The sequence below is a fragment of the Eurytemora carolleeae genome, unplaced genomic scaffold (genome assembly GCF_000591075.1).
Source record: "Eurytemora carolleeae unplaced genomic scaffold, Eaff_2.0 scaffold39, whole genome shotgun sequence".
NCBI lineage: Eukaryota > Metazoa > Arthropoda > Copepoda > Calanoida > Temoridae > Eurytemora > Eurytemora carolleeae.
Genome location: NW_019396056.1, coordinates 140,273 through 157,153, shown reverse-complemented (window position 1 = coordinate 157,153; position 16,881 = coordinate 140,273). Strand labels below are relative to the sequence as shown.

General features: G+C 31.5%; 1 protein-coding gene across 1 annotated transcript; it reads right to left on the bottom strand.

Annotated features, from left to right (window-relative positions):
* Positions 1-405: 405 nt before the first annotated feature.
* Positions 406-15,657, bottom strand: LOC111707133 (proton-coupled folate transporter; the record flags this gene model as incomplete). Its single annotated transcript, XM_023480144.1, is given in 14 exon segments — positions 406-611; positions 1,080-1,175; positions 2,463-2,570; positions 3,214-3,257; positions 3,543-3,583; positions 4,518-5,015; positions 6,077-6,157; positions 6,969-7,077; positions 7,359-7,527; positions 10,042-10,078; positions 10,283-10,356; positions 11,394-11,485; positions 15,281-15,383; positions 15,554-15,657. Coding segments are annotated over 8 exon segments (1,138 nt in total), but the record flags the coding sequence as incomplete, so codon positions are not given.
* Between the last annotated feature and the right edge of the window lie 1,224 nt (positions 15,658-16,881).

The following is a 16,881-nucleotide window of genomic DNA, read 5'->3' as shown; positions in this document are numbered from 1 at the left end:
AGTCTATGTGAAATGATCATTGGTCAATTATGAAACCAGCCTATTTCATAATTTGGTTTTCTTTTAACAATAATTTTAGATTTTCTATAAAATGATATTCCTGGGCCCAACAGGTTATATAGCATAAATATGTGAAGTACACCAGCAGTATGGAAACAGTACAACAAAATGGCCGTTTTACACTTTTTTCTAGTAAATTCCTCTCTATATATTCTATTCTCTATGTCTAAACCTGTGCACTGCTAAATTAAGAGGTAAAAAAAACAATTGATGTTTTTTTTAAGGCTCAACACCGGTAAACCATAATTTGATCTTTTTAATCTAACTGGAAAAGCCTTTCGGGAAGGGGAAGGGGGGGGAGGTTCTATGATTGACACTGATAGGTATAGTGTTTTCTTACCTTTATTTCCTGTAGTTCTTTGGTATCATTTTCAGAGTTAACATTGTTTTTGATCTCTGTTAGTTGATCTAGAGGAACAACAGAGTTGACTCCGACAAGTTGTGGATCAAGGAAAGTAAGAAGGAAGCAAATAAAAAGTAAAATTACAATTGGTATAAGGTAACTAGTGGGGTATATGGACAGGGTCTTGTTGTATATCACTCCAAACAAACTAAACAAAATAAAATGTTGATTAAACAGAGGTTTCGACAACATTCTTGTATATCCACATAATCATTATTTTTGGAATATACGGTGGGTCATATAAAACTGTGAAAGGAATTGAGTCTTTGGATCAAATTCAAATTTTATAATATATATCTTTGCAACCTGATAAGTTAAAGAATATCTCAAAGTTAGTTTATTTGATTTAACACAATTCATAGTTTAAAATATTTAAGGTCAATAATATTGGGTTTCAAAGATATAGAGATTAGAAATCAGAGTTTGTGGCAAAGACAATTAATTCCTTTAAAGACGAAATTTAAACAATCTTTTTTGTATGTAATATTGTCGTAAAATCATAATTTGAGTCTAGCAGTCGTCTTCGTATTTCTGCAGCTTAATGAGTCCCATTGTTAGTAAAATAATGTAGATATTTGTTTCAAGATAAAAAATGAGTTGACAAAGTATTTTCTACCTATGGGAAACAAGTGCTACAATAGCCTGACCAATCCCTATAACAGCAAATATTTGACCTACTTCTCCAGTTCCAGCGATCTTACTTAATCTGGACCTAAATTGAATGAACATTGATCATTTTTGGTAATTTCAACCTGATTCATGATGGCACACAGAAAATTAAGATTTGTACGATCTTACACAAAAGTCGAGTAGTATTTTGCCAATTTCTCATTTTTAACTTAAGATAGAAACAGAATAGAATTAAAAATGCATATGTCTAGGCCTACAAGTATCAGTGAGTTGCGACGCTTCAAAGCCGAGGCTGTATAAAAATGTGATGACTAAGTTTCAGTGTTGTCTTTATCTCGGTGGGCATGGATTTGATATTTCAATCATAGAAGTAGTCAACAATTGAAATATAAAAGATTAACACCCCACTAAGATTTAGACATCTATATAAAAACTATGCATCAGTTTTCAATTTTCAAATTTCTAATTTCTGTTTTATTAATTCTTGTCTCTCAATTTTAAGATTTTGTAACTAAAAGTAACCAATGCAGCACAATCATAACTTATATGTTGTAAATTTTTGAATAAATCTTCAGTTGTTTGATTCTGCGCTGAAACGGTCAATTTTGGTCAATTTACAATAACAGGTTTTGCGTAAACTACTTCCAGTTTTACGCAAATTACGCAAAAAATGCGCAGAACTTGTTGCGCTTTATGCTTAAAAGATGCTCAAAAGTTATATTTTATTTATATATCTTTTTAATATTATTGAAATATTGATTATGAAAATTAATTATTTTTTAAATCAGAATTATCTAAGCTTATTCTTTTAACCCTAAATCTAAAACATATAGTTTAAAGTATATTTTCGGCAGTGAAAAAAATTTTATTATAAAATCATCATTTTTTACTTTTCTACAACCTCTTTTCTAAAATACTTTTGTCTTGGACACCACTAAAGTATATATAGTGGTTTTGTTCTCTGCTTTTGTTTTAAATGTTGTGCTCCATGCTAAACTCTACAATTATGATCAAGACATAAATATATTTTTGTATTGAATTCTTGAATGATAGAATCGGAAAGATCGTCGTTTCTGAAAGGGTGCCAGCCCAAGTCATTACGGAGAAAAGCACTTGCTACTATTTCATCCATGTTGAATCAGATTGGAATGGTTTCGCGGATTTTCTCTTTTGAGTTGAAACATTTCTAACTCCATCCGCATATATTTATAGCAGACAACATAAAACCAATCATATACTTAAGTTGCCGTCAACATAAGTTTATATTATAGATTCTATTTATAGTTTTAAATAGGTCGAACAATTTTCGTTGATATTTATTGTTCAATATGTTGAACATAGCAATAGGATTTGTCCTGACAGTGAATACCTGTTTCCAGCAGATCCTAAAGCATTTGGTTGTAAGAATAAGGAGAAGTAGAGAGGCCAGTCTCCTCCCCAGTCCGTGGAACAAATAGTCTGTATCAGATAGCCAATACTGAATATTTATACAGGGTTTAACAACAAAGAATGAGACTGAAATGAAGACCTCAAATTCATTCAATAAACCGATTTTAATCATATGTTAAAGAATTAAATAAGTTTCAAGTTCCAGGAAAGAAACACTGTTAGAGGAATTAGAGTAAAGACTGAATAAATTATGTACAGTCGTCTTTGTGGGTCACCTATCCGATTTGTTAATTTAACTAACCATTAACTAACCATTAACTAACCATTAACTAACCATTAACTAACTATTAACTAACCATTAACTAACGAATCGACAAAGTATCGGGATGACAACAGCACTTAAACATGTTACTGAAATCAAGATATGGCATTAAAAGAAATGATATCATGTTTTTTTACAAAGAACTTAATGTTAACATAAAATACATTTTTTATTCGAAAAAGAATATAAGGGTTACCCAAAAAGGATTTTTTACATCAACAAATTGTCTTTTCATTTTCCAAATAATTGAAGTTCCCGGTAAAAAAAAATAGTTCGGGCAAAAACCCCAAGTTAAAGAGCTTCAGGTCGTTTATAAGTCTCATCCTAGGGTAACCAATAACCATGTAATCTAAATCAAATCTTTCTATAGACTTATTTTCATATGCAGAAGAAGTAACTAATGGTTTACCTGGTAACAAAGCAGCAGATAGAAACTATTAGACCGTCTCCCACCTTCACATTGTATTTATATTTTTATTAGTTAACAGTTAATCATAACAAGTTTTCTTCCTCTTCTATCCGCCCATGTACCAGCAAACATAGCGAACCCTATACTTGGTATATGGGAGATCAGACCCTCATATAAGCAGCAGATAGAAACTATTAGACCGTCTCCCACCTTCACATTGTATTTATATTTTTATTAGTTAACAGTACACCCCCCCCCCCCACTTTATCACTGTAGTTGTATTTTTATTATTAATCAATTAAATCCCCCAACCTTAAAATTAAACTAACCTTGAATATTTTTGATAAAATGGGGAGGAATATCCATAAGCCTAAATAGAAAGAAAAAATTAATAACAACTGAAAAATTATGGATATGTAAATATGTGAACAGTCATGCAATTTTGATTTCTCATGTTTTTTTTTGCATTTTTTTAAAATCATCCAGTGCAGCGGGGGTAATGGGGTTAGGTGAGGGGGGGAATGGTTTTTGTTAAATACTCCTTTTAAAATGCATTTGCCCTGTCTTTCATATGGTGAGAATGGACTTTGTGAATTTATTGTGATAATCTTTTCATTTACAAACATTGTATGAATTGTAACTTGCATTGATTTATAATGATTTCAATTTAAAATTACTTTTCCCGTCCATAAATTATCCTTGAATGGATCCTGTAAACCCGCAATATGTTAAGATGTCGTCTTTGTTACAACAAGCTATTTCGGAAAAAAACCGTATACTTTAGTGCTTTCTTACACAAAACTACAACGGATTTAGGATAATCTAGATATGTTAATAGGTTCTAACAACCAATAATAAAAGATGTAGGGGAGTCACAAGCACGCCCAAGTATTGGTTTGAACGCTGATTCGCGTATAAGAGTTTCACAGAAATTACCAGATTTCCGTCATATTCTAGAACTTTAACACAACATTACGACTACTTCGAGACTTCTTAAAAAATAGGTTTTATATAGTCTAAACTCAATATTGTTGACCGGAAGGCATAGAGTCTATGTGAAATGATCATTGGTCAATTATGAAACCAGCCTATTTCATAATTTGGTTTTCTTTTAACAATAANGGGGGGGGGGGGGGTTGTAAGGGGTGTAAGAGGGGAAAAACATGAGAAGACATCAGTATAGATACATTAAGATTTTGCTTTAGTTTTGTCTTATTTGTTTTTTTGGGGTACAAAACAAGTTAAAATGTCTTAGAATCTTATCTTAAACTAAATTCTTATTTAAAGTGATGAATTTAACTAACCAGCAATTCGAATACAGCCTTTCACTGTCATAAAATTACTATAATCCTTTCTGGTCCAGGAGAACTTCAGCCTGGTCATCAAGTAATCAAACTCGTTGGTGTTGATGCACAGCATGAAGCACATGAACTGGAACAAGTTGATAAATAACATTATCCTGTCCCGGCCTGGTCTCTTCTTTATTGTAGTTTTGAAGCAACCAATCACTTGACTTAACACAGATTGTTTTCCATCAGTTAGCAGGGATTTATCCAAGCTTTCCTCCAGAACAAAAACTGTGTAGCATATTCCTATAATACCAAGAGATGCTGCTGCTATGAATATAGCCGAGTAGTTGGCGACGTTGCCTCCGATCTGAATACCAATGATGCTCCCGAAACCGAAGATACCGGTGAGGATGGACATTCTTGACGTTCTGTTCTCCATGGTGCTTGTATCGGAAATATAGGAGAATATACCAACATTGAGACACATGTATCCTCCTGTCCATCCTGTTATACCTAAATAAATCTTATTAAATTGTCTAGAAATTTACATTTTGGGGCGACGGCGGAGACAGAGCCATAAATTTTGCCAAAAAAGAACTAAATCTAATTTTTGATTTTTTTCACATAAACCAGAAAAAATGTTGTTTCCCCCCCCCCTCATTTAATGGTTATGATTCTCATAAAGGAGATCATGTACTTTGTAATTGATCTATTTCTAAGATACAATTTAAAATGTTTCAATGCCATATGTTAGTTATAACAATAATCAGGGGCGGATACAGGATTTAATTGAGGGGGGGGGGCAAGATTTTTTAGGAACCAAAAAATGAATAATTAGGGGGGGAAAATCGTGCCGCAGGCGAAACATTTTTTTTGACTTAAAAGACTCAAAAAGAGTCAAAATTAATGACTAAAGACTAAAAAACTAGATTTTTAAATTTTGGAAACAAAATTAAAGGATTAGAACAGGAATTTAGGAACAATTAAAAGATTGTTTAGGAATTAGGAACAAAAATAAAGGATTAGGACAGGGATTTAGGAACAATAAACAGATTGTTCAGGAATTAGGAACAAAAATAAAGGATTAGGACAGGGATTTAGGAACAATAAACAGATTGTTCAGGAATTAGGAACAAAAATATAGGATTAGGACAGGGATTTAAGGTGGGTCGGACACAGGAACAGGAACAATAATAGGAACATTAGCAATTTAAGAACAAAAATAAATTACTAGTTATACTTCAATGCATGAAAATTAGGAACAATATTACAATTTTGATAAATGAGTATTGATTAAGGAACATTACTAGATATGAACAATATTATCACAATTAACTTACAATTAATTTCTAATTCTAAATTTATCGTTAACAATATCATTTATCAAATTGGGAACATTTTTTGCCTCGAAATCTCAGGGGGGGGCGAATGTCCCCCGCCCCCCCCCCCTTGTATCCGTCCCTGACAATAATAAATTACTACAGATTTTTTTTACAAGAAAGAAAAAATGAAAAGAAGAATCAATTAAAGGAAATCCGAAATATAAAATATTTCCTCAGAATTTTCCATTTTACCTTGAAAGAGAAGATACTTTGGAGGAATCTCATCCCACCAGTGAACACAGGCCAGCAGCCACATAAAGCTAAGAATTTGGCCTAAATTTATCTAAGTTCCAAATTCATCTATGTAATTTGCATTATTAAGGACTTTTTGAATGGGTAAAAACAAAGTAATAATATCTTGAATTGATCTCTAATCTAATTTCATCTATAACTGATGTTTCTGTAAATTTAAATTTTACAAACCCTTCTCCATCACTCAAGAAAATATATCATTAGAGAAACAATTAATAATTTGACTGTACAGTGGATCCACCACACCTCATCCAATTTTAATAAATTCCAAAATCAGTTTTAATAGGGTCAAAAAAGGTCCAAATTTCAGTCGTGTACAACAATAAAGTCATTGGCATGCATAAATTGGGTGAATTCTACTTTTTAATTTTTACGGTTATCTTCCTCTTCACATAATGCTATTGATATATCCGAATTCCGAATTTAATGAATTTGAGCCGCGTCTCAAATTCGCCAAAAATTTTAATTGAGTGTCGGCTTAAATCTTGAAACATTGAATACAATTTTAAACGGAACCAAACATATTTGACCTGATTCTCAAATTTAAGCCGCGACTCAAACTTAAAATTCGGCCTCTGATTGGACTAGTTTAATGCATAAAACATGAAAATGGAAGATTTAAATTAAGGTGAAATGGATAAGAAACTCACTTTAAAGGGTCTGTCAACGTAATTTTAAGTGACGTTCTTTTTGTGGACAGGCATGCCTAATTCACGATTGTTCGAACAAAATTGATAAAAACTCAATCAAGCTTGTCCCTCTTTTTTTTTGAAGGGCCACTTGAAATTACGTCTACAGTCCCTTTGAGGACAAAGGTATGGTAATAACTGACCTATAAATGGAAGAATCATAACAAGTTTTCTTCCTCTTCTATCCGCCCATGTACCAGCAAACATAGCGAACCCTATACTTGGTATATGGGAGATCAGACCCTCATATACCTTCAGTTCAGATACTCTTTTCTAAATATAGAAAACCCTTGGTATATGGGAGATCAGACCCTCATATACCTTCAGTTCAGATACTCTTTTCTAAACATAGAGAACCCTTGGTATATAGGAGATCAGAACCTCATATACCTTCAGTTCAGATATCCTTTTCTAAACATAGAGAACCCTATACATGGTATATGGGAGATCAAACTCTCATATACCTTCAGTTCAGATACTCTTTTCTAAACATAGAGAACCCTCGGTATATGGGAGATCAGACCCTCATATACCTTCAGTTCAGATACTCTTTTCTAAACATAGAGAACCCTATACTTGGTATATGGGAGATCAGACCCTCATATACCTTCAGTTCAGATACTCTTTTCTAAACATAGAGAACCCTATACTTGGTATATGGGAGATCAGACCCTCATATACCTTCAGTTCAGATACTCTTTTCTAAACATAGAGAACCCTGTACTTGGTATATGGGAGATCAGACCCTCATATACCTTCAGTTCAGATAGTCTTTTCTAAACATAGAGAACCCTATACTTGGTATATGGGAGATCAGACCTTCATTACCTTCAGTTCAGATACTCTTTTCTAAACATAGGGAACCCTATACTTGGTATATGGGAGATAGAGACTGTAAGCGTAATTTCAATGCCCTCTATGCAAATATGGGAATGCCCGACTCAAATTGGTAACCTTAAAAGCTTATCAAGTATGAATAAGATATCCATATTCATAATTTAGAAAATTTATCATTTAATTGTGGTTTTTCTTCAAATACAGGGGCGGATACGGGGGGACATTTGCCACCCCCTGACAGATTCAGGGAGGGCATAGCCCCCCTGAATTTGGAATTTTTTGTTCCTATTTTCAGAATAGCTTCTCAATAGCATGCTTAAAGGAAAGAAACCCTAGTGCAAAACAGAAAAAGTATCTGTCTTAATAAACTATAATGTGTGAAAAGTTAAAAATCTAGTTTTTTAGTCTTTAGTCATTAATTTTGACACTTTTTGAGTCTTTTCAATCAAAAAAATTTCGCCTGCGCCACGATTTTTGGTTCCTAATTATGAATTTTTTGTTCCTAAATAATATTGCCCCCCCCCCCTCACTTAAATCCTGTATCCGCCCCTGTTCAAATAGACTTGCGTACTTCTACTTCAGAAAAAAATGTAGAAATAATCAAAATAACTAATTTACGGCAATATCTTCCAGAGTACTGATGAGACAAAGGTTTCAAGGGTACCGTTGTGAATCGGGCACTGCCATCTTTGCATGGAGGGTCCTTTGAAATCCCGCTAACAGTACCGTTAAGTCTGATCTCATCAAAAACAGGTGGATTCTTATTTGAACTACTGCCGTTTGAACTATGGTACATTTGAACTACTGTTCGTTTGAACTACTGACATGACGTCATATCCTGTAGTTTAAATCAACACATTTCTTGCTCTCTTGAACTATAGTTCATGACAATTAATTAGATAACCGCATTACACAGAAATGTTTCAAATAAACATAAAAATAGTTTAAATTAACAAAAAAATAGTTCAAATGAACATAAAAATAGTTCAAATGAACATAAATACGTTCAAATGAACATATAAATAGTTCAAATGAAATAGTTCCAATGAAAAAAAATAGTTCAAATGAACATAAAAATAGTTCAAATGAAATAGTTCAAATGAAAAAAAAAATTGAAATGAACTAAAATAAAAAATAGTTCAAATGATTAATAGTTCAAATGAAAAAAAATAGTTCAAATGAAAAAAGAATAGTTCAAATGAATTTTAAAATAGTTCAAATGAACATAAAAATAGTTCAAATGAACATGAAAATAGTTCAAATGAAATAGTTCAAATGAAAAAAATAGTTCAAATGAACATAAAAATAGTTCAAATGAAAAAAAAAATTGAAATGAACTAAAATATAGTTTTAAATGAAAAAAAAATAGTTCAAATGATTAATAGTTCAAATGAAAAAAAATAGTTCAAATGAAAAAAAAATTGAAATGAATTAAAATATAGTTTTAAATGAAAAAAATAGTTCAAATGAAAAATAAACAAACAAAAATTTCAAATAAAATTGTTAAAAAACATTTTTAAGTTCGTTTGAACTATTTTTTTGTTCATTTAAGCTATTTTTGTGTTCATTTTAACTATTTTTTTTGTTCATTTGAACTGTTTTTATGTCCTTTTGAACTATTTTAATGTTCATTTGAACTATTTTTTTTGTTTATTTCATTTAAAATATTAATAGTTCAAATAAAAATAGTTCAAATGAAATGAAAAATAGTTCAAATGAGCAATATATTTACTCGTTTGAACTATTGTTCATTTCAACTACTCACGTGGTACCACGTGCAGTAGTTGAAATGAACAATAGTTTAAATGAACAATAGTTCAAACGGGAGTAGTTCAAATGAGATAGCATCCAAAAATAATCAAAAACGGTGAAAACTTAAGTTTGTCTACAGTTTGAAATAGTGTTTTCAAATACCCGGACAGATAGATTGCGCATAAGACGACATTTTTCATCTTGAAAGATATAAATGTACAGAGATGTTTATAAAGATATTCCTATTATATAGATTAACTAGGTCGGTTGTGAACATTGGCTGTTCTGATGTCATTGAGTACTTGTGGTGTACATGAGTTCTGTAGAGAGAAATTTAAGTTAGTTTAGTCCTTCTCATGTCCTTCTTCAGTTCTCGTCAATATGATATATTGCTCAGTGAAATAATTTGATATTCTCAAAATAAAATTCACTCCTGAGTGGTTTTATAGAAATCCAATAAAACACCAAACCACCCCGCTTATCATTGGAGTATACTTTGACCCCTAGAAGTATGTCTTCGCGGACTGTACAATTCATGGTGATTTTGCGTACATAATCTATCTATGTTTATTTTTTTATCTATGCAAATACCTGAGTGATCTTTAATAAAATAGTATTAGTTCTAACCTGTGTTTCTTTCTCAACTTCTTCATAGGATTTATTTCTAAAAGTGATTCATAATTTTAAAAAATTAGCAAATTAGATTTTATTTGATTTATTAGATTTTATTTGAAAATATTGAAGTGGATCTCTTTATCTATTTTGACTTTTGAGTCTTGAAAACCCGACGAAAAAGTTTGTTCGGATTCACGGGATCTTAAACTCAGTTTTTCATTTTGAAATAAAAATGGTTGATTGTTAGTCTAACCTTTGCATAAGTTGACATACTTCAGTTGAAAGATTTTTTGCTTCAAGAAATTCTGCAAGTTCGATTCTACATACCTAAATATGCCAATTTTTTTTACAGCTTTGAATATTTTAACAAAATCAATTCATTATCATTTATTTAAGTAAGAAGTCACAAAATGAAATTTTGTTCAGGAAATAAGCGTTAAATATAATTTTATGTACTATCCACTCATTTTGTGTGTGAGTAAAGTTTAGTTAAATACAAATAAAGTCAAATTCATGAATATTTTTTGAAAATCATTGAACAAACTCACGTTTTTAACATACTTGATGTACAAGCAGTACTGCACACACTTCAAATTACATGTATCAAGTCATATTATATTTTCACATTTAATATACAAAATGCAAATAATAATTACTTAAAAATAAAGTTAATTTCATCAGGCCTTTTTAAAGTTACATCAATTGCCCAAAGTATTAGGTAGGAAAAGGAATAACCATTTGAAAATATCTCTGAAAAAAAGTTGTTGAAAATGAAGTCTTCTGAACTTTGACACTTAAAAAGTTCTATAGAATCAAAAACCCAAGAATTTGTTTCCAGTGATATTTTGTCTTGGGACTGGGAATTTGGACCTTTTTATACAAGTAAAAGAGAAGGAACCATCATGTTTGCAATAAAAAAAACTGTGGACGTAATTTAAAGTATAAACCCTCCATTTATAAAGGGACTTTGACATGTCTGATTCACAACGATACCCTTTAGTTGTCATCAAAAACCGAGATTTTTTTCTGGCTGAAAGTTAAGTTCCGAGAAATTGGGCATGCCATTGTACAAATTTGAGGGGTCACTTAAAATTACGTCTTCATTCCTTTTTTTGTGAAAGGAGATGAGTTTTTGCCACAAACTCATATTTTCTAACTCCTATATCTGTGTAATATGATCGTGTAAACCTATGATATTTCAAGCTTTGTCTATTTGATCTAACATAATTCATAGTTTGAAATATCAAAGGTCTGCGAGTACTGCGACATAGTGTTGCGAAGGATATAGGTGTTCGAAAATCGGAGTTTGTGGCAAAAACTCAGTTCCTTTGTGATAGATTTCATGTTAATATCTAGAGATGTACCTTATCCACATAAATTTTACTGGTAGGAACAATGCATATACTGTACATAATAACAAACAAGAACAGAACCGGTTCCGGATACCTCCGCCAGCCTATAAACACAGTTCAGGCTAGAACTCAGGCATTCCAAGTAGGTAGTGGTAGGGTAGTTATAGTTCGTTAATGGTTAGCGTTCTTAATGTAATTAAGTAACCGTTTGTTTTTATCTGACAACATAGCGTGGTCCATTATTTTCGTTGACGGAACTTAACTATACCACCGCAAACAACACAGAAGGAGAGAGTAAAATTTTTGCGTCATTTCTGCTTCGTCAAAACATGTTTGTTCTTCTCATTAGGTTTCCAATAAGAGGAGTTCTGATTGAATATTCAAGATATCAATCTTTAGAGCAGTTTACTTTAGTTTAGTGAACATACCAGAGGTAACCCAAAACTTTGGAATTAAATGAACATTAATTATATCTTGTGAATTCAATGAATAGCAAAGGTTGCTCAAAATAAAATAACTTACAGGAGAACCTCTGAACTGTGAATATGATCTCTGCTCGTTGAGAAATAAATGTCTAAAATTTTAATTTTCTAATTATTATATCTGTCATATACCTCTTATATTTTAAATAAGCATTTTGCAAATAATTTCTGCTAACACAGGGTGTCCCAATAAACATGGGAATTCAGTGACGAATTCGATATCGTCTTTTCAAATAATTCTTTAATTAAGTATAGTGATACCTACTGAGAAAGCTGTAATCCGAAAAATGTTCGTCTGCTATGTTTACAATTTGTTTGTTTATGTATTGACTGCATACGGTTGTACTTAGTAAAACAAGAAAATTACAGGATACAAACAGAGTAAACTTGTCCGTTTTCACTGTCACACTGTTACATTGAGACCGTCAGGTTAAAAGTCGTGTCACTCGAATGAAACCTTTTGCAGTAGATACATCCATGTCTAGAGATATCATAACAACCAATTTTAAAATCTGCACTGCGTGTTAAGATGGTTAAAATAATAATGTAGAGAATAGGTAGAGAGGGTAGGATAGGAAGTTTATATATTTAACCCTGGTAGAGTGTAGAGAATAGGTAGAGAGGTTAGGATATGAAGTTTATACATTTAACCCTGGTAGAGTGTAGGGAATAGGTTGAGAGGTTAGGATAGGAAGTTTATATATTTAACCCTAGTAGAGTGTAGAGAATAGGTAGAGGGGGTAGGATAGGAAGTTTATATTTTTAATCCTGGAAGAGTGTAAAGAATAGGTAGAGAGGGTAGGATAGGAAGTTTATATATATAACCCTGGAAGAGTGTAGAGAATAGGTAGAGAGGGTAGGATAGGAAGACTATATATTTAACCCCTTAAAATATACAAAATATGTCTGATAGAGTGTAGAGAATAGGTTGAAAAGGGTAGGATAGTAAGTTTATATATTTAATCCTGGTAGAGTGTAGAGAATAGGTAGAGGGTAGGATAGGAAGTTTATATATTTAACCCTGATAGAGTGTAGAGAATAGGTTGAGAGGGTAGGATACACACTGTTCCATTGAGACCGTCAGGTTAAAATTCGTGTCACTCGAATGAAACCTTTTGCAGTAGATACATCCATGTCTAGAGATATCATAACAACCAATTTTAAATCTGCACTGCGTGTTAAGATGGTTAAAATAATAAATAAAAAAATAGGAATAATTTTGTTAAAAATATAAATTATAATATCATAATTGAAGAAATCCGCAAAAAAAAACAGTAGAAAATGTTCGATTTTTTTCTAATCCCTATAGCTTTGCAACCTGATTGTCTAAACTTTTGATATTTTAAACTTAAATAATATGATCTAACAGAATTCATATTTAGACAATAGACATATCAAAGGTCTAGGACAAATTAGAAATTTTGAGTTTGAGACAGGCAATCGTTTTCTTTAAAAGAAAGTTAAAAATTTGCTCCATTTCAATTTAAAGTTTTGACTTCAGGTTGGTTACAGGAATTAATATTTGTTATTCTTTAGGTGGATTTTTTGGAAAGCAGTGAAAAAGTAGTTTCAAAAGACCTGGTTTATGTTCAAGAAACTTCTGCTTTCATCATGGATTTGATTAAGCAACGTTCTCTAGATCTTTTCTCTACATTTGTTCGTATATCAATGGATGTCGAGGTGGAGGTCTTCTTAAAGTTATTGTAAATGTATTTGATGTTGATGAGGATACAGAGTCTAGATATATGAATAGTGGAGTTCAACGCTGTCAAATATTGGCTATTGTTGAAGATGTACCAGAATCTAATTACAATCTAAGATTGATATTAGAAAAACTGAACCTCCAGGATGTCAAATTTTCGGCAGCTTTTGATCTGAAGTGTGCAAATGCAGTCTTTGGTTTGTCTAGCCATGCAGGAAAACGAGCTTGTCTGTGGTGTGAAGGTGTTGCTGGATTTGAATGTGGAAACTTGAGAACTCTAGGAAACCTTGATTACTGGTATGAAAGATATATTACAGAGAATAATTCTAAAAAATCTAACATGAAAGATTTTATGAATGTAATAAAACCAAGATTGCTTTATACTGAAGATGACCCAAATACTCTACTCCAAACCCTAGTCCCTCCTCCTGAGCTTCATTTAATGATAGGAGTCGTTTCATCTTTGGGAAACTTATTGATGGATCTCTGGCCAGGGTTTGATACCTGGTTAAAACTACAGAGGGTTCTACAAAGAGGATATCAGGGCCGAGGTTGGGATGGAAATAATTCTAACAAAATTCTGAAGAACCTGGATAAACTGGAAAGTATAGTCACATCTGAAGCTCCTCAACTTCTACAAATTGTAAAATGTTTAAAAGACTTTAAAGCAGTCAAAGAAGCATGCTTTGGAAAAAACCTAGAGAAAGGTTTCCATAGATCTTTTGAACAGCTCAAGAATTCTTTGGGAGGAAAGTTGTCTATAACCTGGAAAATTCACATATTACTCTGTCATGTTTTACCATTTGTAGAGTACAATAATTGTGGACTTTCAAAATATGCTGAACAATGTGGCGAAGCAATTCACTCCAAGTTCAAACCTACCCACAGCAGATATAAAAGGATGGAAGAACATCCTGAACATGGTGAGCGTCTCCTTTCCTCAGTTCTAAGCTTTAATGGACGTCGAATATGTTAAACAATATTGTTAATATCATTTTTGTTAGTGAGAAAAACTATTTTAATATAATTTTTTGTTTAAATAAAAAAGAATTTTTGTTTTTTCACATTTTTTTAAATGCATTCGGATTTATTGTTTATTTATTTCTTGTAAAAAAGTGAGAAAATCCGCGAAAATAAAAAACGTGATTTTTGATACTTTAACACGCAGTGCAGATTTTAAAATTGGTTGTTATGATATCTCTAGACATGAATGTATCAACTGCAAAAGGTTTCATTCGAGTGACACGCCTTTTAACCTGACGGTCTCAATGGAACAGTGTGAGCTGTTTATCTTGCAAAGACATTATAGACACATCTTTACAACCATTCACCGTTTTCATAAAATAAACTCTAGCAGACATAATAATATTGTGTTTTTGAAATCGGGTATTACAATGCTAATTTATAACAAAGACGATATTGATTTCGTCACTGAATTCCCATGTTTTTTGGGACACCCTGTAATAGAAACAGTTTAAAATATCAAAGGGTTGGCCCATGAGGATCCAAAGATGTAGGAATTGGAAAGTGTTTAGTACCTGTATATCAATATTTTATTTATTTAAGTCAAAGAATAGACGAAATCTTTGTGTCCGCTAAATGTAATGGTCAACACCAGTTTTATATTATCAATGTTGATGATCATTATTTTACAATTAGAAAAACGAAAACAATGATTGAACCTTTTTATTCTTCTAAAATTATTTCTTGATTACCTTTTTGCAATTTTTCTAAAAGTTCTTTCACTTTTCCATTTTTTCCTTTGACTTTTTTTGCTTCGTCATTCTGACTCTTCCAGAAATTCAAAAACATTTTTCTCTAAAATAATTCTAAATTTAACATTTGTATTCTTTTTGTTGTCAAATATTTGCAAAGAATTCTGTTGTATATATTATACATTTATATATATTTATTATATATTATGTCTTAAATCGAATAAATGAATCTAAGTGAAAAGTAGCCCTGTTTCTGTCTATTTTAAATATCACCTTCATTTTAATAGATTAATAAATGTTTAGATAGGTTCTTAGAGCATGCATCCATTTTGGGGGAAACCAAACATTTAATTGCAATAACCATCAGTAAAAGCATGCTAAAAATGTAGTTTTCTTAATCTCAATTATTGTCAAAAATTCCTTGTAATCTAAATTTTAAAATAAAAACAGAAGTCTCTATATTTCATAAAGACAACCTTTACAGGTTTGAGAATATGAAAAATATGGAACTCTAATTAAATAACCTGAATATGAAGAATATTTACAAGAATAAAATCCAAAGACCAAATTTAAAGGTTAACAAGAAGTACAGAGTGTCCCATATCATATTAGATTATCAACAATCTTTATCGCCAAAATACGCACATAATACTCGAAAAATCTAGCAATTTCTGAAAAAAAAAATTCTATTACACTTATTAAATTTTTCAAAATGATTCATTCTTCTTAAATTTTCTGATTTGTCCCCCAAATCTTAATTTAGACCCATTGACGCGGTCTAATTTGATGTAAGACACCCTGTAGTTGAAGAACTACACAGAATAAGTTTATATGTAGTTTATAATATCAAATGCCTTTAATCCCATCGACTGAGGCTAAACATTTTTAAACAATTAATCATAGATTTATCATATACTCATATTTTTACTGTTTAGAAATGAAAATTTACAACTGAGCACTTACAAGCTACAATTTAAAAGCCTGATTTTAAAACAATTTTAACATCAATAAATAATCTTGGAGAAACAAATTTGTTACGTGTTGTATTTTATTTAAAGGTGCAAACCCAAAATTGTAACAACGATTCAGCTTATTTTTCAGTCAGTCACTTCTAGTTCTTAATTTAAGACTTAATGACATAATATATAGGTACTGAGTAACTTGATCCAGGTAGACCAAAGGATCATAACAAGCTTATAGACCCTGACCAATGAAACTTATCATTTTCAGATAAAACAAAACTTGTTTTTGTACCAGTAAATCTCTTCATCAAACCATCATTTTCTAATATCTAGATTTAAAGAATATTATCATAAATAAACAACAATTACATCAGGAGACCCCATATTTAAAATAGACTCAATATGTTAATTTTGTTTAAACTGAAAAAAATCGAGAATCCATAGGATGGCCTTTCTAGGTAATTAACCCTGAGAAGACCAAAAGTTGTAAATAAGAGCTTGTTAAAAAGAATAATTTCTTATAAAAAATCAAGAGTTTCGTTGGGGTCAACGGCTGGGTCAGTAGCTGCTAAACAATCAAGAAACGATGTCAAGGATGTACACGGATTGAAAGATTTAATCCTCAAGAAACGATGTCAA